This window comes from Eubalaena glacialis, chromosome 4 (assembly GCF_028564815.1).
Source record: "Eubalaena glacialis isolate mEubGla1 chromosome 4, mEubGla1.1.hap2.+ XY, whole genome shotgun sequence".
Classification (NCBI taxonomy): domain Eukaryota; kingdom Metazoa; phylum Chordata; class Mammalia; order Artiodactyla; family Balaenidae; genus Eubalaena; species Eubalaena glacialis.
Genome location: NC_083719.1, coordinates 119,349,645 through 119,374,357, shown reverse-complemented (window position 1 = coordinate 119,374,357; position 24,713 = coordinate 119,349,645). Strand labels below are relative to the sequence as shown.

Sequence of the window (24,713 nt, the reverse complement as noted above, 5' to 3'; positions counted from 1 at the left end):
CAGAAGGGGAGGAAGCAGAGGAAAGAGACAAGGGATAGAGGAGTGGTAGGGATGGGAAAATGCCGGTGGATAGGGAGGAGTAGTCAGAGGCTATGGCAAATAGAGGCCCAGCAATCAGTCATCCCATATTAGGCCTTTGCACACCCAGTGCCAGGCCTTACCAGGGACAGTCTCTCTCATTCTTCTGGCCTGGAACCCACTGCGTTGGCTTATAAGTGGCAAAAGCTGGAGGTCGTATTAGACTGGGGCACTTGAGAGCCTGGGGTACCAAACCCTGAGCGAAGGAAAAGGAGTTCCCAGGCTGCTCAGACACCTCTAGATGGCGCCAGAGAACCAAAACTGAGTGGGAGAAACTGAGTATCGAGTGTGTGAGACACTGCGTGTGACACAGTGTGTGACTCGGTGAGTGTGATTGTGACAGGGAGCGTGTGGCACTGCGAGGGCGTGTGACACAGGCCGTGACACTGCTCAGCTTCGCGGGGTAGGGACCCATGTGACTGTGTGAATGTGTGTATGTCACTGGTAAATGTGTCGGGGTCACAGCTCCATGCCGCCCAGAGGGCAGGTGATTGAGGGACCCTCTAATAGCCCGAGCTTAGGCGCATCACCTCATCCTCACACTTGTATATCTCCCCAATCCTCATTCTGGAGGAGCCCCCTTGGTCCCGTTACCCTCCCCCTCCCACGGTCCCCTCCATAGCCCCACCCCCAAGACTTGCTGCGGCCACCGACGCTGACCGCTCTGCGGCTTCGGCCAGAGGGGGAGGGGTGGACTTCCCCTGAGCGCAGTGAGAAGGGAGGGCCATTCGGGGTGATCTGGGGGTCTGGGCGGGAAGAAGGTGGATCTGGAGGAGCAGATGCCCAGAAAAGAAGGCACCGGGGGAGACATTTCCCGTGCCTCCACTTCCCAGGGGGGCAGGGTAGGGGACAGGTGTTTGAGTGAGGTTAGGAAAGGAATTCGGGAGGGGTCCCAGATGGGGGCACGGGTGGGATAAGTGTAAACTGAAGAGCCAGGGAGGGGGACGGTCTGTGTATACGGGCCTTGGGTAGGGGAGAGATAGCCAAAGGGGTCCTGGCTTTGGGGAGCGGTGCTGGGGTCCCCTCCCAGCAGGACCAGAGCGGTCCCGAGCTCCACCTCCCGGCCGTGTTGGGCGGGGGAGGGGGCAGGGAGGCGGGAGGGAGGCAGGCGGGCGGGCCAGGAGGGAGGGGGGGAGGGGGGAGGGGGAGGGAGGGGGCGGGCCCGGCTGTGCTCTCCGTTCGCCGTTGGCTCCGTCACCGCTGCCGCCACCACCGCCGCCTCACACACTCGGGGAGCGGGAGCGCGGCGCGGACGCGAAGCCGCCGGGGCTGCTGTGCCCAAAGCCAGCCGGAGCCGAGCCTGAACCGCAGCGCCAGCCAGAGCCGTGCCGTGCCGAGCCGCAGCCCGGGCCGGGGCCGGTGGCGGCTCATGGACTGCAGGGCCCGCGGCCTGCGCTGCCCAGAGGCGGGTAAGGATCGGTGGCGGTGGAGGCGGTGGTGGCTCCCGGCCGGGCGCGGCCATGGCCGGCGGGAGCCGAGGGAGGGGCGCTCGGCCGAGCGAGGCCACGGGGGCCCAGTCGGTGCTCAGCGCGCCGTGGCTGAGGTGGGGGCGGTTGGGGTTGCGGCTGGGGCACCCTGGCCTCCAAGGTCCGCCGCAAAAAGCCGAGAGAGGAGAGCGGGTGCTGGACTGGGCTCCAGCCTGGGCGCCCTGCACCCCGGCGCGCTTGGAGCTGCGGGGATAAGGGGGCTCCAGCCGCGCGAGGGATGGAGATGGCCTGGGGCAAGCCCGCAGCCCCCAGTTGCAGGGGGGCCGTCCCCGAGGATGTAGCAAGCAAGGACCCTCATTCACAACGCACACACACACACACACACACTTGTTGGGCGACCAGCTCGGATCACTCAGGCGCTTCCAGCTCCCCGCGGGCACCCGGAGGGCCAGACCACGGACATATGTACACACATACATACATATGTGCACACAGGCATACCTCCCGCACACCAGCGCCCACTGGGGCACCGTCAGTAGCTCAGAATCTGCTTCAGCTTCTGCATGCTCAGCAGCACGGACACACAACCCGTGGCCATACAGAGCAACAAAACACAACCGGGGGTGACATTCGGCGACATGGACACACGAACGCAATCTCATGCCCTCACATACGAGTGTCACGGCCACAGTTCGCCAGATGAACACTCAAAACCCAGCCCCGCACACACATATTCCTTTAAGGCACACACCCTAACATAAATTATGTTACACTCCTTGGCTAGAACACAGGTGCACAACACATGTCTCGCTTGCACCCCTCGACTGCACCCATAAACACAGAACCCAGTGTTTCAGCACACTCCTTGACGGCACACGCCCTAACACAGCAAGTGGCACCCACAGCAGCGCCTCACGGGCACAAACACAGAATCTACTGCTTCACACATCTTAACACTGGGTGTCACACACACCTTCCACCAACAGTGTCACATTACACCTTGCAGCGTATACACACAAACATACACGCTCTGTCCCTCTCCCTCGGAGGCCAGATTCCGTCAGGGGAAGCCGCCGGGCCACCCGGAGAGCCCCTAGCGCCCCTTTCCCCTTAGCGCCGGACAGTGAGTGTAAATTTCGGCCCAGCGGGAACCCTAGGGGCTGGCCAGACCTGCTTCCCTGCCGGCGCCTCCCCACCCCCACTCCGGGGCCAGCCGGCCGGCCGGGTATTCCCGGAACGAGCTGGACCTGGCAGGCCGCGCCAACCCGCCTCCCCGGAGCTCCAGGGCCCTAGGTCCCTTTGCAGAGGGTGCAAGCCTTGGGCGGTGTTTGCGACCCTCTTCGGACCATTTAGCTGCGTTCTCCGAACCACCTGGATCCCCAGCACACCTGGGGCCCACACACCTGTGTCCCTCTCACACCTGGGCGTCCTCTCCGCCGGGTCCCGGCTGCAGGCCAGAGTCGTGTGTGCGGGCAAGGCCCCGGGACCAGGAGGGCACGCGCGCGGCACGCGCAGGAGCACAACTGGCAGGCGAGAAGGACTCGCACCCCTTCCCCCCAGCTACCCTCGGGAGCCCAGACTTCTGGCCTCAGTTTTTCAGCAGTGGTCGGAGACCATTCCTCTAGCAGGAAATATTCGGGGCTGCTTTGAGGTCTTTGACGATTGAGAGTGGGGCAAAGCCCCCTTTTCCGCCGTCCGCTAGAGGGTCCGTTTTACGAGTATTTCTCCTCCGGGCCGGGCTCGCTGCTTTGTGATTCCGGCGCTGGCTCCCTCCCCGCCCCCTCCCTGCGCCCGCTGAGCGGCTCCAGCCGACGCCGGCTTGCGGGGGTCCCTAGGCTGAGGCCCGAGAGGCGGAGTAGGAGGGAGTCCCCGCGGCGGCCCCTGGGGCGGGGGGCACCAGGGGCCCGCCGGTGAGGCGCGTTCTCACCGCGCCGCGCTCGCGCCTCGCCCTGAGCTCGGGAAGGCGCGGTGTCGCCCTGCTGAGGGTGGGGGTGGGGTGGGGCCGGCCGAGCCGGAGGCTGGCGGAGAACAGCCGCCGTCCCACCTTCCCCGACACACTCTCCCGCGTCCTCTGGGAGGAGATGCCCCGCGCGCAGGAGGTGTACGGGGAGCGCCCGCTGACCGCGGCGGTGTAGGCTGGGGTCTGCCCCGGCCGGCAGAGTCCGGGACGTCGTGCCGGAAAACGCCGAGAGCCTTCCATTACCTGCTCTGGGCCAACCCTTGGTAGCTGCCAGGAAGGAGAGCGCGCAGAAGGTGTTTGTGACAGCCCAGAGGTCTGGGTGTGTGTGGGGTGGGGGGGGGGGGTGTTACTTTCTTGACGTGGCGGTCTGGGAGGATTGAAATGTGTAATTACGACCAGACCAGGGGATGGAGTGGAATCGAGGAGAGAGCGATGAGAGGGGCCTCCAGAGACTGCCAGGGGCGGGGTGGTAGGGGAGCAGGTCTGGTTTCAGTTCTGGCTGCATTTAGTTTCTTCCCTTCCCTCCCACCCAATCCCCAATTCCAAAAGGGATTTCAGCTGGAAAGGGGGGTCTTGCTGGTAAGGCGTCCTCCTGGCAGACGGGCTGCTGCTGTGGCTACTTGGTCAGGGGAGCTGGGCTAGGTAGAGATAGTGAGCTAACTGCTGCGGAGTGTGGGTGGAAGGGTCAGGAGAAGGTCTGCAAGGGTGGGGGGAGGAGCTGAGCAGGAGTCAAGGCTGGGGGCAGAGGAGATGGGAAAGGAGGAGGCCCTTCTAATACGGGTGAGGTCTGCCCCTACCATGAGAGAGGATAGTTGGTGCTGCAGAGAGAGATTCTTTCAACCATGTATTGAGCACCTACTGTCTGCTAGGGCCCATGGTGGGTGATGAGGATGCAGTACTGTAGTAAGATAGACACCATCCTTGCCTTCATAGGTCTTCCCAACTGGCAGGGGATTGGCTCACTTATTTATTGAACCAATGAGCACCTACTGTTTGCCTGATGTTGGAAATAAAGTGCTCTATTCGGTGATGGAAAGCTATCTGTCTTTTACAATGTAATAGACCTTAATGCATCAGCTCTCATTTAATCCTCCCAAATAACTTCAAGAGGCAGGATTATTTCCATTTCACAATATGGAAATATGTTCAGAGAGGTAAAGTCACTTGGCCAAGGTCACACAGCTAGGAAGTGGTGGAACCAGGGTTTGAACCCTGACAATCTGACTCAGAATGCAGGTGCCTGGAAACCCTGCAGAGGCTAACAGAGGGTTGTGAAAAAGAAGGGAGAGGAGCTGAGGGCTGTGCACTTATTCACCGTGGGAAGCCTCTGAACAGCTCCACCCCACACAGCCCAGCTTGCTTACCTTCCTCTCCCAGATGTTTGCTATGTCCCTTGGTGTTTTGTGCCCACAGTGGTGGTGACTGTTGTGTAACAGTGCAGGAGTGAGGGTCAGGGCTGACCTGGCCTCTGGGACAGTGATGTCTGCCCCCGTTTGTTTCCTCTCTGGCCACAGCATTCAGCAGGAAATGGCCCCTGATCCCCGAGGTGGGCTGTCAATGAAGGTTCCAGGTGAAGCCTCACCACTGTTCTCCTTCCTCCCCAGATGTTGACACAGATGGCGTTTTCCTTGGCCTTCCCTGGACTCTGCCCCCTCACACCTCACTGTGCTCCTCTGGCCTGAGAAGAATGAGTCACTGTCCCTACTGAGGCTCTGGCTTCTCAGGGTCCTGGGTGCCCAATGTCGCTAGGTGGAGGTGGGGACACCCCTGCCGGGAAGGCAGCCAATGCCTAGGGAAGGGCAGATAAGGCACTAATCGCTTCAAAGGCTGCCGTCTGGGACTAATGACTCCCAACAACCAACCACCAGGACAAAGTTCAGAGATGGTGGGAGCAGGGGGTAGAAAAGGCCGCCTCACAGCTACTCCTGGCTGTTCTGTCTCTCTCTCTGCATCCTGGGAGGCCTGGGTTCCTTCGGACCTTGAACCCTAGGCTCTCTCTTCTCTTTCACTTCTTGCCCTGCAGGTTTGGCAGCCCAGGGATTGCGTGTGTGTGTGTGTGTGTGTGTGTGTGTGTGTGTGTGTGTGTGTTGGCGGGGGGCGGGGGGGGGCGGCAGGGGTGGTACATAGCAACCACTGATTTCCAATCATTTCCCTTCCCCCATCCAGCCTTTTCCCAACTCACGTGAGGAGGCATTCTTATTTCTCAAATCCCAACTCTTCTGCTTGCTACTTCTGTGACCTAAGGCAATTATTATTTCTGAGCCTCAGTTTTATCATCTGTACTATGGGGAGCCATAAATTAATAATAAATAGTACCCATTTCAGTGGGCTGGGAGGATTAGATGGGAAATGGATGTAAATGTAGTAAAGTCTCTGGGGGAGTGTTAGTTGGGTTGATGATGATAGTGAGGAGAGTGATGATGATAATAAAGGTGATGATAATAGAATTTATACTTCTTTCTTAACTCCAAAGACCTAGAGTACCTCAAAGTTGTTCCCAGAAGGTTCCTGACCCTTACTGCCTCCACCTTGCTGCCTGGGGGTTTCTCCAGGTCCCTCTTCCAGAATCAGAATTCCTAAGGGTGGAGCCAGATAATACTCATTTTAAAGGAACTCTCCAGGTGCTTAAAGAGCCTAAACCCTCTTCAGCTCTTATTGGGCAACCTACTCTGGGCAACCCTCCCCCAAACCCATTTCCCCCCCAAATTCCTCCTTCCTCCCAGGAAACCGCCCCCGCCCCGCCCCCAACCTTCCTTGCCTTGGATATTCCCTTTTGGTTTTCTTCCCAACGCAGAAGTTAGATGCCACAATCCTTTCCTGACCCCTAAGGGTGACAGGGTGAGTGAGAGAATGTGTATGAGAGTTAGGGGGCAGGCGTGGGGAGGGGGGATGTGGGGGGAATGTGTCACAAGCATGCTATGTTTGTGCTGCCTGGAAGGCCTGAGGGGTTAGAGCCCCTGGTTGTGACCCAAGATGGGGAAGGAAGCCCCCAAGGTCAATGCTTAATCTGTAGCTCTTAGAGCGGCTACAAATCAAAGTCACCCTGACGGTGCCAGACCACGGACCTCTGAATTTGTAGCCAAAATTTGTGAGTGTTCATTTTTCTTGGAAGAATCTGCGGTGTGGTTTCATAAAATTCATAAAGGGGAATGTGACCCAAAAAGGTTACCAACCGTTGATCTGGAGGGAGTGAGTGGAGGCAGGGCGGCACTGCTTTATTTCTCCTCTTTGTCATGTTTAGGGTAACTCCCAAGTAACCCCCACCCTGCCAAGACTTCTGCACGGAATTGGTGCTCACAATGATCCCATGTTGTGTGTGTGCTGTGCACACGGGAGGGCAGGATAAGGCGCCCAGAAGGGAATGAGGTTCTTTAGAAACAGGTGTGTTTGGGTTGAGGCTTGATGGTAAGATGAGCCCAGTGCCAGGTCCATGCAGAGAGAGGGGAAATGGCTGGAGGGTGGATCCAAATAGAGCATCAGATAAATTCCTCCATCCTTTAAAGAGATTAAGATTGCAGCTGGGAACAAACACACACACTAATCTGATAACAGCCTCACAGGCGTTGAGCCTATTAGTGCGAGGAGTGACCAGGGAGGGGGCTGTGCTTGTGTAAGGAATCTGCATTCAATGACCATTTGCTGAGAGTCTGCTAGGGACCTACACAGAGAAGGATTAAATCAGACCCCAGGGAGTTCTCAGTGGAGTAGGGAAATTGGGCAAGAAAACAAGCAGTGACCATACAGAAAGTTCCAGGATAGGCTAAGCCTGAGAGGTAAAATAATCACAGTCATTCCTGAGCTGTTACTGAGTACCTACAGTGTGCAGGGTCCAGGGCAAGGCCCTGAGGATGTAGGAGTAAACAAAGCAGAGGCTCTCCCAGTCTCCGCTCACAGTCTTATAGGAAAGAGAAACAATTCACAAGTTATTTCCCAAACAGCTACTTAACTACAATTGTGAGTGCTTTGAGGGAGCATTTGTTGAATACTCACTGTGCTAGGCATTTAGCCCACATGATCTCAAACTCCCTAGGAAAGAGGTAGTATTATCCCCATTTTACAGATAAGGAAACTGAGGCTCTAAATCAATTGCTCCAGCTCACGCAGTCAGAAAGTGGGCAGCTGGGGTTTGCCTCAGACTGTCTGATGTCACAGTCCCTGCTCTTCTCCACCCTGGTGCCTTACATCTGTCAAATGGGTACAGCCCAACAAAAATGACAAGTAGTCCTTGAGTTAGAACCATTGTCAGCTCCACCATGACAGATTGCATCTGTCTTGTTCGCTGCTGTGTCCCACTGCCCAGAATAGAGCCTGGAATGTTGTAAGTGCCCAATAAACATTCACTGAATGCATGAATGAGCAGCTATAGTACGCCCAGCTCAGTGAAGGTGAATGGGTGGGGGCTGGGGGATGAGTGTAGGGAACCCTGTCCCTTCCTTCGGCATGCTTGGAGAGGAATAAGTGCAGAGAACACAGGAATAAGTGCACAATAACTGGGATTGAACAACACGGGCGGGCGGTGTCCCAGGCTGCACAGTGATTCATTGCCATGGGATTGGGACACACAATAAGTGGCTGTGAGTTGGAGGAAGGAGAGGTCACCGAGGGCTGAAGAGGCCTGGGAAGGCTTCCTGGGTGACCAGAACCTGCCTTCAGTGGGGTGGGTGTGGCCTGTGACAGGGCCTGGGGTGGGATTTCCAGGAGTGTGTGTGAGGCACATACTCCAGGAGCTAGGGAAGGGAGATTGAGCCTGAGCCTCTGCTGAAAATACTGGGCTGAAGACTTTGGATTTGAATAGAAGGGCTGGCCGTGGTCGTGGTAGTGCTGGAGAGGAGGAGGGAGTCAAGACTGGGACTTAGCTGGAGGGTCTGGCTGGGGTCTGCTGATGCACAGCTCAAAGCTGGGGGAGATGGGCAGAAGAAGCAGGCTCTTGTGGTGATGGCGGTGCAGCTTGTGGTTGGCTGGGGCATACAGGCCTCTAACTGGAAGGATGTGGGGGTGGGCGGGGAGAGGCAGGTATGAGATGGGACTGGACCGATTAAGCAGGGGAGGGGCCAGATGTTCACTGAGAGACTGAGCAGGGGTATGGGGAGTGGTCAGGGCAAGGCTGCTGGTGTTATTGGCAGCTCTGTCCCAGTTAGACCTGCTGGGCTCCTAGTTGCTAAGGATAGGCTGGGGCAGCTCCCAATGCCAATTCCAGGGCTAATCAGCTCTGACCACAGTCCTGACCCCAGTCTTGACGTCTACTCTCTCCTTCCACATACCTGCCCGTGTCTCTCTTCCCCCTCAGCCCCCCACCCCGGTGGAGAGGGAGGGTAGAGGAGCCCCGGGAACTGTGTGTGTACACACAAGTGTGAGTGCCCAGGGGCATGTGTGTTTGGAAGGGGGTCGGGGAGGGCTAACACCTACTCCACAACCCTAACCGTTTTCAAGCCTTGGTTGGTGCCCAGTCCAAGCTGGCCCTTCATGAGGGTGGGGACATTGGGCACTAGGGTGATTACTGTCAGGAGAAAGGGATTTGAGATGTCCTACCTCCTGTGCGTACACTAACTTGGCATCTCAGAAGGGAGAGGAACATGACGTCATCCCTTCTCCCTGCAGCCAACGTGAGTGGCCCTCAGCGTGGGTGGCGATGATCCCGGGTCTGGGGAATGTGAGGGTACCTGCGTCTCTCTCCTACCTTGTAATGTGGCGGTGGGGTGGGTTGGGGGTTGCTCCTGGTCTCACCCTTCCACTTGCTGTCTCTCCCTATCTCAGTATCAGGGTAATTAGCATGGGTGACTATGGCAGGCAGGATGCTGGTGAGAAGGAGGTGTTGGGCAAAGCACAGAGTAGAGAGCAGGGAGGGAGGGAGGGAGGGAGGGAGGGAGGGAGGGAGGGAGGGAGGGAGGGAGTGTCAGGAGGGTCAGGGCGTTCCATGGGCAGGAACTGCTCTAGACCTGCTCCTCCAGCTGGGGCAGACACCGCTGCTACACCAGCTGTGGGTGAGACTCAGGATTCTGGGTCCTGGAATCAGCGTTCTGTACTGGGGCAGAGCTCTCTCCTGGGAGATCAGTGTGTAGGTGGCAGAGGGGGAGTTGGGGGCTGGCTCTGGGCAGCCCTCAGGGCCTGGGCTCTCCTCCCAGCTGACCCCCTGTTTTGTCTCCCTTGCTTACAGCCCTCCTGATTCTGGAGCCTGCCCGGATGGGGTCCCTGAGGCACAGCCCAGGCCCTGGGGGGCAACGGTTGCTGCTGCCCGCCTTGCTGCTGGCACTTCTGCTGCTGCTGGCTCCATCCCCAGGCCACGCCACTCGGGTGGTGTACAAGGTGCCAGAGGAACAACCGCCCAACACCCTCATTGGGAGCCTCGCAGCCGATTATGGTTTTCCAGACGTGGGCCACCTATACAAACTAGAAGTAGGCGCCCCGTACCTGCGGGTGGATGGCAAGACGGGCGACATCTTTACCACGGAGACCTCTATCGACCGCGAGGGGCTCCGTGAATGCCAGAACCAGCTCCCTGGTGAGCCCTGCATCCTGGAGTTTGAGGTGTCTATCACGGACCTCGTGCAGAATGGCAGCCCCCGGCTGCTAGAGGGCCAGATACAGGTCCAGGACATCAATGACAACACGCCCAACTTCGCCTCACCAGTCATCACGCTGCCCATCCCCGAGAACACCAACATTGGCTCACTCTTCCCCATCCCGGTGGCTTCGGACCGCGATGCTGGCCCCAACGGTGTGGCATCCTATGAGCTGCAGGTGGGGCCCGAGGCCCAGGAGCTATTTGGGCTGCAGGTGGCAGAGGACCAGGACGGAAAGCAGCCGCAGCTCATCGTGATGGGCAACCTGGACCGGGAGCGCTTGGACTCGTATGACCTCACTATCAAGGTGCAGGATGGTGGCAACCCCCCACGCGCCAGCAGCGCCCTGCTGCGAGTCACCGTGCTCGACACCAATGACAATGCCCCCAAGTTCGAGCGGCCATCCTACGAGGCTGAGCTGTCTGAGAACAGCCCCATAGGACACTCGGTCATCCAGGTGAGAGGCCCCTCCATCTAACTGTCAGGGTGACCCACATTTAGAAATGGGAGCCCACCCCAACCTCGTGAGAGTTCCCTTCACTTAAGGGCAAGATGGCCAAGATATTGTGGTGAGATCTCTTTTCCCCAGCGCCCGCCTGGTGAGACCTTCCCACAAGTCCACCACACCCCAGCAGGGGATTTACTTTCCTCTGTCAAGCTATTCAGGTGACAGTGACATAGCATATGAACAGTGATCCCCCCATCCCCGAGGCAGACTCAAGCTGGAGAAACCTCTGCAAAGTGAAACCCCCTCCCAAGTCAAATGATATCCTCCTCCCCAGCCAAGTGAGCTGAGCTGGAACAAGTGAACCGCCTTCTGTCCAAGTAGAATCTCTCCAGAGATGAGAATGTCTTCCCAACCAGGGGCCCTTTAGCCACATGCGAGTTTCCTGAGGCTGGAGGACAGAGCCTTGCTTTGCCCATCCCTGACAGTCAAATGAGATCATTTTAGCCAGGTGAGTCCTCAGAATTCCAGAAAACTGTACACAGATGTCTATACACCCACCTCCTCCCCTAGGCACGGGGTGCCCATGGGTGTGGGGTGCTGGGCACAGTAGGGGGGGTCGGTGGCCTCTGCTGAAGCTCTCAACACCCCTCTCGATGGGAACTGCCCCAGGGGCTGGGCAGCTTGGTGGGGTCAGGGCCTGGGAGAGAGCAAAGAAAGCGTCCCTGCAGACAGGTGGGCGTATCTCCCACTGTCATCTCAGCCCTGGCCTCCTGCCAGCCCCAGCTCCTTTCTCCTTCCCCATGGGCTGAAGCTGTCTGTCTTTGATATGAGGGAGCTGAGGAGGGCTCAGCCTGCCCTGCACACCGTTACCCGTCCTGGGAAACCCTTCGTCCCAAGTCCTCAAGCTGAAGCAGGGCACGGGGAGGAGTTTTGGCCTTTTTTTAGAGGCTGGTGGACTGGAACCTGTAGAAGAGAGACAGAGAAAGAAAAGGGAGACAGTCGGGGACGGCGAATAATAATAGCCTAGGTGCCAGGCACTGTTCTGAATACATTATGTGTATTATATCATTTAATCTCCACAGTACAATGTAAGCATTATCCCCATTTTGCAGATGGGGAACTGAGCCCACAGAGATTAGGAAACTTGCCTGGTAACACCCACCTGATGTGTTCAGATTCCACCTTGGCCACATCCAACAGTTTGGCTTCAGAGCCCATGTGTGTAAGAGCTGGGAAGTGGGATGAAGCAGGAGAATGGGGCAGAGATGAGGCTACGGGTAGACAGAGCAGAAAAGAGAGGATGGGAGAGAGCCAGCAGTGGGAAAGAGGCAGAAGGAGAACTGAGCAAGATGGGAGGGAAAGAGAGACAGAAGTCAAGAGTCAGAGACAGAGACAAAGAGAGGTAAGATGGCAAGAGAGGCAGACAGGGAGGTGGGTGACCAATCTAGAGACAGGGAGACAGTGGGAATCATAATGAAAAAGTTGGTGACAGACTGGGGGAACAGGGGGATGGAGGGGCGAGGAGAAACCATTAGAGGGGGTGAGCAGAGACCAGGTAGCTCACCAGTGTTTTCACTGTCAAAAAAATCCTGATGGGAAGGAAAGGAGACTAGCAGTGGCCTGAGGGCCTGCTAGGTGCAATGCCCAATACTGTGTCAGCACCGATTTTCAGAGATGGATGGACAAAAAGAGGGATAAATGCTATTTAGGGAGCACATGCCATGTGCCAGGCAGTGTTAGGCATTTTTACACTTATCATCCCATTTAATCCTCACCACAACCCCATTAAATAGGTTCTATTATTATCCCCATTTTACACATTTGTAGACTGAGGCTTGAGGATGTTAAATAATTGGCCCAAGGCCTCATAGTTGGGAAGTGGCGGAGCTGGGATTTGAACCTAGGACTCTTGCTCCGCTCCCCAGAGACTCTGCCTAGTTGCGCCTATCCTGTCTACCCCTCCCCCTTCCTCCCCCGCCCCCGCCCGTACTGCCATCACATTCTGTTGGGCTGTGACCTAACTCCAACCCTCTTGTTTCTCCCTGACCAGTGCTACCTCATGACCATTCCCACCTGGCTCCTGTTGCCCCATTACCACTCATGTTTGTATAGACTTGGGCCGAGTGTGTGTCGGCCTTGGCGTGGGAGGACGTGCCCACTGCAAAGGGACAGACAGTTCATTGTGCGTTGCTGGGAGCCCAGCCCGCTGCCAGCAGGCTCTGTGGCCTGCACCAGCCCCTCCCTCCTGGCCGCAGGCTCGGCTGGATTCCTCAAGTTGATGCCTAGCCAGCGCCAGCCCTGGGAGGGGAAGAGAGATGAAACAGGTTTCCCCGGTTTTGACAGAGTAGTGACCTGGCCTGGCCCTGGCGGGCTCCCTCTGACCCACATCCCTACCTGGCTCCTTTCAAAAAAGAAATCCCCTCACCTGTGGCCTCCAGAGGGGCACGTGGGTCTCCATTCGTGTGCCAATAGACACGTGCATAAACATATACCTTCTCACATAATCACAACACGTGTGTATGCATGCATGTTGCACACATATGTCATGCGTACACACCATCTCTACTACTCACACCTTTCCAGCTCTTCAGAAGGGTTTGAAGGCCAGTTTAACTGGGTGGAAGGGCTGCCCTAGTTGCTAATTGGATCCTCATCCCCATATTTGTGTGGACTGGTATAGGAGTGATAAGTAGAGTTCAGTTCTGCCCTGTCCCGTCTCTAGTAGTAGCTTGTAGCACCATTGAGGATTTGTGGGCTGTATCTGTGCTCTTCAGGGAAAAAGATCAGTAATACATGCCAAAGTGTCAGGATTGGGAAAAGGGCAGGGCATGCGTGTGCTGCTTTTGGAAAGGGTGCCTTGTTAGATTAGTTGCGTCTGCCATGTTCGTTGGAAAGGCAGCAATGTGTCCCTTAATTTGTTATCCCCAAACTAACCCAGCCCTGTTTTCCATGTTTATTCCCCCTGCCCTGTAGGTGAAGGCCAATGACTCCGACCAAGGTGCCAACGCAGAGATCGACTACACATTCCACCAGGCGCCCGAAGTTGTGAGGCGTCTTCTGAGACTGGACAGGAACACGGGACTTATCACCGTGCAGGGCCCCGTGGACCGCGAGGACCTAAGCACCCTGCGCTTCTCGGTGCTTGCCAAGGACCGAGGCACCAACCCCAAGAGTGCCCGAGCCCAAGTGGTGGTGACCGTGAAGGACATGAACGACAATGCCCCCACCATTGAGATCCGGGGCATAGGGCTGGTGACTCACCAAGACGGGATGGCTAACATCTCAGAGGACGTGGCAGAAGAGACAGCTGTGGCCCTGGTGCAGGTATCTGACCGAGATGAGGGAGAAAATGCAGCTGTCACCTGTGTGGTGGCAGGTGACGTGCCCTTCCAGCTCCGCCAGGCCAGTGACACGGGAAGTGACAGCAAGAAGAAGTACTTCCTGCAGACCACCACCCCGCTCGACTATGAGAAGGTCAAAGACTATACCATTGAGATTGTGGCCGTGGACTCTGGCAACCCCCCACTCTCGAGCACCAACTCCCTCAAGGTGCAGGTGGTGGATGTCAATGACAATGCACCTGTCTTCACCCAGAGCGTCACTGAGGTTGCCTTCCCAGAAAACAACAAGCCAGGTGAAGTGGTCGCTGAGGTCACTGCCAGTGATGCCGACTCGGGCTCCAATGCTGAGCTGGTTTACTCTCTGGAGCCTGAGCCGGCTGCCAAGGGCCTCTTCACCATCTCACCTGAAACTGGAGAGATCCGGGTGAAGACATCCCTTGATAGGGAACAGAGGGAAAGCTACGAGTTGAAGGTGGTGGCAGCCGACCGGGGCAGCCCCAGCCTCCAAGGCACAGCCACCGTCCTTGTCAACGTGCTGGACTGCAATGACAATGACCCCAAGTTTATGCTGAGTGGCTACAACTTCTCAGTGATGGAGAACATGCCGGCGCTGAGTCCAGTGGGCATGGTGACGGTCATTGATGGGGACAAGGGGGAGAACGCCCGGGTGCAGCTCACAGTGGAGCAGGACAATGGTGATTTTGTTATCCAGAACGGCACGGGCACTATCCTCTCCAGCCTGAGCTTCGATCGGGAGCACCAAAGCACCTATACCTTCCAGCTGAAGGCGGTGGACGGCGGCGTCCCACCTCGCTCGGCTTACGTTGGCGTCACCATCAACGTGCTGGATGAGAATGACAATGCACCCTTTATCACCGCCCCTTCCAACACCTCCCACCGGCTGCTGACCCCGCAGACCCGTCTGGGTGAGACGGTCAGCCAGGTGACAGCTGAGGACATTGACTCTGGTGTCAACGCTGAGCTGACCTACAGCATCGCCGGTGGCAACCCTTACGGACTCTTCCAGATTGGGTCACATTCCGGTGCCATCACCCTGGAAAAGGAGATTGAGCGGCGCCACCACGGGCTGCACCGCTTAGTGGTGAAGGTCAGTGACCGCGGCAAGCCCCCTCGCTATGGCACAGCCTTGGTCCACTTGTATGTCAATGACACCCTGGCCAACCGCACCCTGCTGGAGACCCTGCTGGGCCACAGCCTGGACACGCCGCTGGACATCGACATTGCTGGGGATCCGGAATACGAGCGCTCCAAGCAGCGCAGCAACATCCTATTTGGCGTGGTGGCGGGTGTCGTGGCCGTGGCCTTGCTCATCGCCCTGGCCGTGCTCGTGCGCTACTGCCGGCAACGGGAGGCCAAGAGTGGCTACCAGGCTGGCAAGAAGGAGACCAAGGACCTGTATGCTCCCAAGCCCAGCAGCAAAGTTTCCAAGGGAAACAAAAGCAAGGGCAAGAAGAGCAAGTCTCCCAAGCCCGTGAAGCCGGTGGAGGACGAGGATGAGGCCGGGCTGCAGAAATCCCTCAAGTTCAACCTGATGAGCGATGCCCCTGGGGACAGCCCCCGCATCCACCTGCCCCTCAACTACCCACCAGGCAGCCCTGACCTCGGCCGCCACTATCGCTCTAATTCCCCGCTGCCTTCCATCCAGCTGCAGCCCCAGTCACCCTCCGCCTCCAAGAAGCACCAGGTGGTGCAGGACCTGCCGCCAGCCAACACTTTCGTGGGCACTGGGGACACGACGTCCACGGGCTCTGAGCAGTACTCCGACTACAGCTACCGTACCAACCCCCCCAAATACCCCAGCAAGCAGGTAGGCCAGCCCTTGCGGCTCAGCATGCCCCGGCCCCCACCCCACCCCTACCACGGGGCCATCTGGACCGAGGTGTGGGAGTGACAGAGCTGGTGTCTCGGGCCTGCCGTGCTCAGCAGCCCAAGTCAGTGGTGGGAGGTGGAACCAAAGATCGGGGGACGCTGGGACCGCTGATGGCCCTGCTGCCTCACCCAGGCTTGGAGGGTCGGGCCGAATGAAAACTGAGGGTGTGCTCCGTGTCCGCCCCCGCCCCCTCCGCACTGAGAGAGGCCTGTGACTTGTCACATCCTGGGACACTGGACCAGCTGCTGGGTCCTGCAGGCGGGGACTGATGGGTAGGTGAGCAGAAGGGTTTGGAGGCAGAAGCGGGGAGGGAAATGGAGAAGAAGTCTTCTCCAAATGTGGGTCTCTGTCTGAGACCAGCCATGGGTGCTTCTCTAGAGGGGAAAGGGGGAGACCTGGGGTCCTGGTGGGTAACCAGGTGGACGCTCTGTCAGGGAGGGGGGCCTCCCCATTTGTGCCTTCTCTGTGTACTGTGTGTCACCCTCTTCCCCACCCCAGACTCCTGGGGCTGGGCCCCAGTTCCCCTCCCCCAGCCCCAAACACTTTGCCCTGATAATAAAGTTCTCTATTTTTGGAGTTTTGGCTTCTTATTTTCCTGGAACTGAGAGAAGGAGCGAGAGAGACTAGAAACAGCCCTTTGTCCGATGTCCTGCCTCAGTTTCCCCATCCCTGCTCTTTGTCCCTTCCCATGTCTCAGACCTGCCCCTCTGCCCCAACCCTATCTTTATTGACCAGGCCCCTCCCCACCATGACCATGTCCATGTTTGGGGGAAGTGCCTTTCTGAGCAGGCTTCAAATGGAGCTGTCCAGCAGTGTGTCCCCTTCCCTCATGTTTGTGAGGCCTCCCTGGGAATGGCACCCTTTACCAAGAAAGCGGATGGAGATGCACCCAAGTCCTGCCCTTTCTCCGCTGGCTGAGACTTGACCTTTCCCATTTGTGCACATCGAGCATCTCCCAACAGAGCTCAGACCAGAGCAGCTGGTGGGGGTGGAGTGCAGCCTGGCTGCCTCAGGTGAAGGCAGAGAACCTCTTAATTATACCAGGCACCTTCCCTCGAGGCAAGATCTTCCCAAGTCCTTTTCCCAGCCTCTTCATCCCAATACCGCTCAACACCTAGCAATTAGCCTGCTCTGCCCTGTGTCTCCCCACCATGGTCACCAGTCTGGGCTGCTGGGAGGGAGGGCCCAGGGAGAGGGGAGGATATCCCCCAGTGCTATGGACTGACCTGCTCTGTATCCCCACTGCTGACCAGGGCTGAGGTGCCCTATCCGGCCCCCTCCCTTCCCTTCCTTCAGCTCCTTGCTCTGGCCACCCTGAGCTGCTAGCTCTCACTCACTCTCTCTCTCTCCGTCTCTCACTTCTTGCTCTCCTGGGTCTGCCCTGTCTCTGGCTGTGCCTGAGGAGGAGGCTAAAGTCTGGGTGAGGGGCCTCAGGTCCTGGGGGAGTCTCTGAGGCCAGAGGCAACCTGTCTCCATGGCGACTGAAGAGGCTTGAGACACTCCCAGGAGGTCCAGGGCGCCAGCTCTCTGCTCTGATTCCGTCCACAAACTCCCCAATGCCCCGGGGTACCCCCAAAGTAAAAACTCCTAGGGGCTTTGGAGGAGTGGGGCATGGGGAAGTGAAATCTGGTTTCATCTCATTTCCCTTGGACAAATAAGCATCTCTAGGGTGACCTCCAGCAGCTCCTGACCAATCATTCTTTCTCTTTTGTTCCTCTCCTTGCTGCCACCGCCTCTCTCTTTCTTCTGTTCCTTTAGCTCCTTAATCTCTTTTTCTTTCCCAAGGTCTGAGGGATTATCCCTTACTCGGCTCCAGTCCAACCCATCCATGGAGCCACACTGAACATTCAAACACAACCAAACCACACCATCACTGTCATCATTAAAACACATAGGCTGAATCCCTACTGTGTGCTCAGCATAGTACTAGACCTTGAGGAAAAAATGGTCATATTTCTACAAGACATACAAGTAACAAGATAAGGCAGTTGAGAATCGTGGTGTCAATTCTCACCAGTGAGAAGTGGCATATATTAAAGCTTTTCCCAACTTGTTCTACCACTTCTGCCACTACTTGCTTCCATTTTTTTGAGTCCTTACCAGGTGCAACGTACCATGCTGAGCATTTTATGTGAATTAGCTCATCCACTGCTCATAACTCTTTGTGATGCAGGTCATTTTACAGAAGTGAAAGCTAGTTAGCGATGGAGTCAAATTCAAACACAAATCATCAGGAAATCTGATTGCCAGAGTCTGCTGTTTTCCGTTATGCTATAAAAAAGTGGTTCCAAGATTAAGTTCACATTAACCTATTAAAGGCTCTGCAAAGCCTGCAAGAAGGGAAAAACCTGTTAAACTTTGTATAACTCTGGGTTTTCCAAATTTATTTGACCATGGAGCCCCCTCCCTTTCTTTGAGGCACAGAGTATGAGAAAACGTGCATAGGACATGGGTGCATAGGACATGGGGATGGGCTTCCGGGGGGGGGGTGGAATGAGAACCTTGAGCCAGCTCTTCGTAAAGTGAGGAGCAGGAGTTGAACGGGAGGCTGAGCCAACTCCCAAGGCGGGAGTGAGCGTGACCAAGTTGGAGGCAGGGAGAGGGCAGAAAGGGGATTCTGGCTGGAGTGGAGGGTATAGGAGGGAGCTGAGACAGGAGACTGGAAGACTGTAGGTTGTAGAGGACATAGATGCTTTGCCAAAAGTTCCTTAAGAAGAAGTGGGAGGCCCTGAAAGCTCATGAGTTTTGGATGAACTGAGTTTTAGAGAGTTAACTGGAGTGTATGGTGGATATAAAGTGGGTAGAGGTGAAGGTTCAGGACTGCACCTCTAAGGTGTGAGCAAGGATGGTGGAAAAGGGCATGATGGATGGATGGATCAGGATGACCTTCTGGAGAAATGACCCACAGGACTCAAGGGATAATTGGATATGGGATAGGGATGGGGAGTGAGTGGAGAGCTACCAGGATCCCCAGATAGATATCATCCTTCTGAGTCTGGGTGGTAGGATGATGAGATCATTGCCCATGCAGAAGCTGATTAAAGAAAAAGAATTTGGTTTCGGGAATGTTGAATCTGAAGGGTCCATAGGGACGGCCGACTGGAAATAACCAGCAAGGGTCTAGAACTTTTGGACTAGGGTCTGAGAGAGATTTTGGATCTAGGCTTTTTAAGATTTGATAGTCATAGAATTATAGGGAATATTTATTGTTGAGTATGACCCAACCCTCCATTTTACAGAAAAGAATCATAGGGAAAAGACCAAGTGATGTGCCTAGGAGGCAGGACTGAAGCCTTGGATTACCAGGGACAGGTTCTGCAGGGAGGGAGGGCTGCTGGCTAATGTCTTAAAGAAAACTGGAAAGAAAAACACCCAACAGCCAGACTGCCCTGTGCCTCCCAGACCCTCCTGGAACCTATTCACTCCATCACCAGGTGGACGTGCTCCTTTACATCCTCCCAGCCCCAAATATCAGGTCAGTTTTGGGGATCTTGTCTGTCATCACCCAGACCTTTCAGTGTTTTGGATCCCAACGTGGATCTCGAGAAGTGTTGCCTATGCCTGAAGGTGGGGTGGGAGCCAAGGTGGGAAGGCAGCTCCAGAGCTCCCTGTGCTGACAACCTCCCCTACCCCAGCTGCCTTGGATGGCACGGAAATTGTGTAGGGTATCAGAAGGGTGGGTCTGCAAACCTGGGACACCCTCCTCTGGCCATCTTGAGAACCTCCTATTGAGAGTTTTAAAGACAAAGCACCACAAAGTCTTAGAGGATTAGAAGGAGCCTGGAGACTCATCAGCAGGGCCCTGGGCCTGGGCTGCTCCCACCCCTAGCCTCCAGGGGCCCTGGGTCTGCGCCCTCCACAACTTCTAATTTCCGGTTGGCAGGAGAACCAGTGGTGGTCCCAGGTGGGTGTTTGGGGGATGGGCTGGTTGTACCGAGTGCCAAGCTGAGGTTGCCAGGTTCCTGGGATGATCGTTAACCCGTGGCAGGCAGGCAGGGCTGCTGTCTGGGAGCAGTCTATCACTGTTGCCCTCCCCCCACCCCAGTCCCCGCTCCAAGCTCCTAAATCCTGGCTCTACCAAGCCAGCGGCCCCTCCCGGAAGCTCCTTCCTATTTCCTAGAAGGAGCGTCCATTCGAAGAAGCCAGCCTTCCGAATCCCTGATGGATGCTGGGCCCCTCCCCCTATGCCCAGGTCCTCCTGGGCCCTGCCCTCTCCAGTTAATACTGTTTCCTGATCTGGAGGACTGGGGAGTTTCCACTGTTCTGCTACCCCACCCCCAAGGTGCCCTGGTTTGTTATCAGGCTCCCTTTCCCTCTTCCCTCCCACCTTTTTCCACTCCCAGGCCTCTCTGAAGGGGAACGCAGTGGGCACCTGGGTGGGTGGGGACTCAGCAGGGAGTCCTGCCTATGGCATTACAGACCAGGGGTGAGGAACAGAAGATCAGAAAGAGGTTAGCACCCCACTGGATGGAGGCAATGAGAAGTTAACAGAGCAATGAGACAGGTGAGGAGCTGGAGTCTGGAGGGTGCTATTTGGAAATCAGGGAACTGTTCTGGTACTGGTGAGCTGTTTTGGAATTAGGAGTCTGTCCTGCTTTCAGGGAGCTGTTCTAAAAACTGGAGGCTTTGCTGGTGTTTAGAGGCTATGCTGGAATTAGGGGAGTTGGCTGGTATTGTGCTGTTTTGGTGTTGGCTGTCTGGAATTAAACAGAGGCTGTGCCAGTACTGGGAAGCTGTGCTCTAACAAGTGGTTGTACTGGATTAAGCTTATTGTGCTGGCCTGGGGGCTGTCATAACACTGGGGCCTGTGCTGTGTTGGGACTTCCAGTGCGTGGTCCTGGCTGTCCTGGGAGCTGACCTAGAATCAAGGGGCAGTCCTCTATTAAGGTCTCTGCTTTCTGGGGGGTTCTGCTGCGCTAGGGGCCTGGGCCTCTTCCTGGTTGCTGTTGAGGCCTAGAGGGCTAGGAGCTCTGGGGGTGGGCTTGGCTGGGGCTGTAGCCTGGTGCGGTGGTGGGCCCCGTGGCGCAGGCTGGCCGGCCGGCAGTGACACTCCCTCTCCCTGCAGTTACCTCACCGGCGCGTCACCTTCTCCGCCACCAGCCAGGCGCAGGAGCTGCAGGACCCGTCCCAGCACAGTTACTACGACAGTGGCCTGGAGGAGTCTGAGACGCCGTCCAGCAAGTCATCCTCGGGGCCCCGACTCGGTCCCCTGGCTCTGCCTGAGGATCACTATGAGCGCACCACCCCCGATGGCAGCATAGGAGAGATGGAGCACCCCGAGAACGGTGAGGGGACCCCAGGAATGAGTAGAAGCCTGAGAGCGATGACAAGACCTTAGAAATAGCCTCCATCTCTTGAGCTGTCGTGTATTCAGCAGTGAACACTGTGCTGAGTGCTTTCTGGTATATATTCATTTAACCTTCACAACCACTCTCTGATCTGAGAACTTTATTGTGCCCCCTTTACAGTGGGGGAAACGGAGGCTCAGAGAGGTTGAGTCACTTACCCAAAGTCATATACAGGAAGTGACAGAGCTGGGAGGGATTCAAACCCAGGCATCTCTGACTCCAAAGACTGAATTCAGCACTACTTTATTCTGCTTGCTGGGAACAGAGACCCTGAGAATGGGGGCCAGAGGGCCCAGGTAGTGGTGAGGGAACTTTGAGGGAATCTTGAGATCATGAGAGCTCAGAGGGCCTTGAGAAAAGGAAAGGGACCCTGCTGGGGAGGAGCCCAGAGAAGGGTGTGATGATCCCCTGGCGGGAGAGGCAGGAGAGGGTTTGGCTGAGGAGAGGGAGTGGGGAGGCCTGGGGAGGGGAAAGGCTTGTGTGGGAGGGGCTTGGAGGGTGATGGCAGACGTGGGATCTGGGCTGGAGCAGAGGTCAGCATGGGAATGGATGGGGGGCGTGTTGTCAGAATGTATGTGTGTAGTGCGTGTGTGTGCGTGAAGGCACCTCTGGTGGCCCGTGGTGGGGAGACTAAATCAGCTTCCCCTTGGGATAGAAAGACTCTCGAGCTTAGAGCTATCCTCAGGTCTCGCCCCTCCCTCAGTCCGAACTCCCCCAGCCCGCCAAAAGATGAAAAGTTCCACACCTCACCCCTCGGGCCCAGGGCTCTTGTCTAACCTCCCAGGCCCCAGGTCTCAGAGTGCCCTCCATCTCCACCCTGCCCATCCATGCGCGATCTCACGCCCGTCTCGTCCTTTTTGTGCCCGCGCAGAGCCGGCTGGCCGGAGCAGGCCCTGAGGTGGACTGCCAGGTATGTGGGAGCTGCTCTGGGGTCTGGGGTCTGTGGGACTCGGCCCAGCACCCAGCCCCGCCCACCCAGTGCCCGTGCTCTGCTCCGTGCCACGTTGGGTCCCCCCACTCTGCCCTGAACTGAAGACCCCGGAGGGTTAACGACAGAGCTGTCCCCTCCTCACCTTGCACTGGCAGGAGGCCAAGCCAGGGTGAGTGGTGCCAGGGGAGTCCCCATCCCAGGTGGTGCCGCTCAGTCACATCCCTGGAGGGGGGCACCGCCTGGTACTGTCCCCAAGCGAGGGCGGGACAGGGGCAACTGTGACAGGAAGTACTCAAGGCCCAGACGTTCCCATGGAGACCCCCGCTGCCCAGCAACCACACTGGCTACTGCCGATGTCAGGCGGCCAACTTCTGTTCCCATGGGTGTTCTGGGCAGGGAGCCGGGGCAAGGCCAGGGGTGGTGGGTGGTGTAGGGGCCGGAGTGAGGCGGGGAGGGGCTGCATGAGCGTGCTTGTGGATATGTGAGTGTGTGCTTCTACGCAAACCCCTGGCTTTGTAGCAGGGCCTTTCTGTGCTGGGGTGGGGTGGGGCCCCAGGGCAACTGGGAGCATGGTGAGGCTGGAGGGGGCTCAGAAGGGAGGCATGTGCCCACCTTTGTCTGAGGATAGAGATGCCTGGTGTAGATTTGTGTGTCCACACCTCTCTGAGGGTAGGTGTGTGGGGGTGTGTGTGTGTGTGTGTGTGAGAGAGAGAGAGAGAGCGCAGTAGAGAGAGAAAGAGATTGTGTCTTTAATGAGGATGGGGGTTTCCTCACCCCTACCTGAGGGTAGATGTGCATGTTTCAGCCTGTCTGGAGATAGGTGACGGAGTGTGTAGATAGGGTGTGTGTTTGTGCACCTGTCTGAGGGCAGATATGGTGGATGTGTGAGAGGAGAGCTGGAGGGTGGGTGAGGATGGAAAGAATGTGTCTATTTAAGGATAGATTGTGTGTGTGTGTGTGTGTGTGTGAGAGAGAGAGCGAGCATGCGGTGGATGGTGGGAGGGTGTGTGTCTATTTGAGGGTGTGTGTGCCTGTGAGCTCAGTGGGCAGGAAGGGGCGTGCACCCCTGTTCCAAGGCGGCATGGAGGCGCTGGTGGGAGGCTGTGGGGCAGAGCTCTGCGAGGCTGCCCTGCCTGAGGACCATCCTCCCCACTCTCCCCTGCAGACCTGCGCCCTTTGCCTGACGTCGCCATGACGGGCACATGTACCCGGGAGTGCAGTGAGTTTGGCCACTCCGACACGTGCTGGATGCCTGGCCAGTCGTCTCCCAGCCGCCGGACCAAGAGCAGCGCCCTCAAACTCTCCACCTTCGTGCCTTACCAGGACCGAGGAGGGCAGGAGCCTGCGGGCGCCGGCAGCCCCAGCCCCCCGGAAGACCGGAACACCAAAACGGCCCCCGTGCGCCTCCTGCCCTCCTACAGTGCCTTCTCCCACAGTAGCCATGATTCCTGCAAGGACTCGGCCACCTTGGAGGAAATCCCCCTGACCCAGACCTCGGACTTCCCACCTGCAGCCACACCGGCATCTGCCCAGACGGCCAAGCGCGAGATCTACCTGTGAGCCCCCTTCTGGCCAGCCGGCCATCCCTTCCCCAGCCACCGGCCAGCTCCCAGGCGGGCCCATGCCAGGGCCCCTGCTCCTGACCCCTTCAGCGTGGACTTCCTGGCCAGGGCCCTGAGTGGGGGGGTTACTGGCCTCATGACCACGCTGGCCCTTCCCCCATGCAGGGTCCAGGTCTTCTTCCCTCACTTCAGCCCCCAAACCCTAGGGAGCCCCCTCTTCCCCTTTATGGGGCTCCCCCCAGCTGATGCCCAAGAGGGCTCCTCTACAATGACTAGGCTCCGGTCCCTCAACTTCCAGGGATCACCCCCTCACTTTGGGCAGATGGTAGAGTCAAGGGTGGGCAGCACACTTGTAACTCATTGTGTCCCACATGGCCAACCAGGGAGGGCATAGGATGCCCCCATTCCAGCCCTGCAGCAGGGCTGAACTGGGGAGCCCCTCTCCCTGGGAACTCCCAGAGGAAACTCTTGACTGCCAGGGGCTCCCTGAAGGGCTGTTGTTACCAAAGGTGGGGTGGGATGGCGGTGGGAGTGGGGCGGAGGCCTTGTCTTCCTGTACTGCTCCTGGGCTGGCCCACCTGCCTGCCGCATGCCCATGCCTGGTCCCATCTGGGCCCCCCCCTTCCCACTGGTCATGCAGTGTCTGTATATAAGGACCTTGGAATGACGTCCCCATTTCTGCCTGATTTGCAACTTTTCTTGTTGATGTTGTGTTGTCTCGGGGGACCCCTCTGGGGGGGGACCTGCCCTGCGCCCCCTCCTCCCTGCCGCAGTGCCCCCCACCCCAGGCCTCTATTGTTCCATGTTGTAAATACCCCTGGGGCTGTGGCAGGATGGGGGTGCCGGCCAGGGAAACAGGGGGGTGGGGGTGGGGATGGGGGAACACTCGCCTATCAGCAGAGCTGGGCTTTTATTTAATTTTTTTTAAGAATACAAATCTCTATTTTTTTGGAACTGTTGCGCTGTGCCCTGGGGTGGGGGGGATCCCCGCTCAGGCTGGCCCCCCACATCCAGATGAGCATCACGGAGGGGCCCTGAGGCTGTGGGGGGCAGCTGGCCGGGGGTGGGGAGACTGTGCCTCTGGCCTGGTTGGGTGAGTTGGGAGCAGGAAGGTCTGCTCAGGGGGCAGCTGGTTGCTGCCCCCAGTAGGGGGTACCTGCCCCCTGC

At 57.4% G+C, this 24,713-nt stretch overlaps 1 protein-coding gene across 2 annotated transcripts; it reads left to right on the top strand.

The window, feature by feature from the left end:
* The first annotated feature begins 1,304 nt into the window (after nt 1-1,304).
* Nucleotides 1,305-24,396, top strand: PCDH1 (protocadherin 1). Of its 2 annotated transcripts, XM_061189751.1 has the most exons (6): nt 1,305-1,487; nt 9,620-10,482; nt 13,447-15,642; nt 20,771-20,990; nt 21,925-21,963; nt 23,150-23,195. In XM_061189751.1, the coding sequence occupies exons 1-5, from the start codon at nt 1,448-1,450 to the stop codon at nt 21,948-21,950; spliced, it is 3,345 nt and encodes a 1,114-aa protein (XP_061045734.1). In that variant the 5' UTR covers nt 1,305-1,447; the 3' UTR covers nt 21,951-21,963; nt 23,150-23,195. The 2 variants fall into 2 exon arrangements, with proteins under 2 accessions (XP_061045734.1, XP_061045733.1); XM_061189750.1 differs by lacking the exon at nt 21,925-21,963 and having other exon boundaries at nt 23,150-24,396.
* Nucleotides 24,397-24,713: the final 317 nt, after the last annotated feature.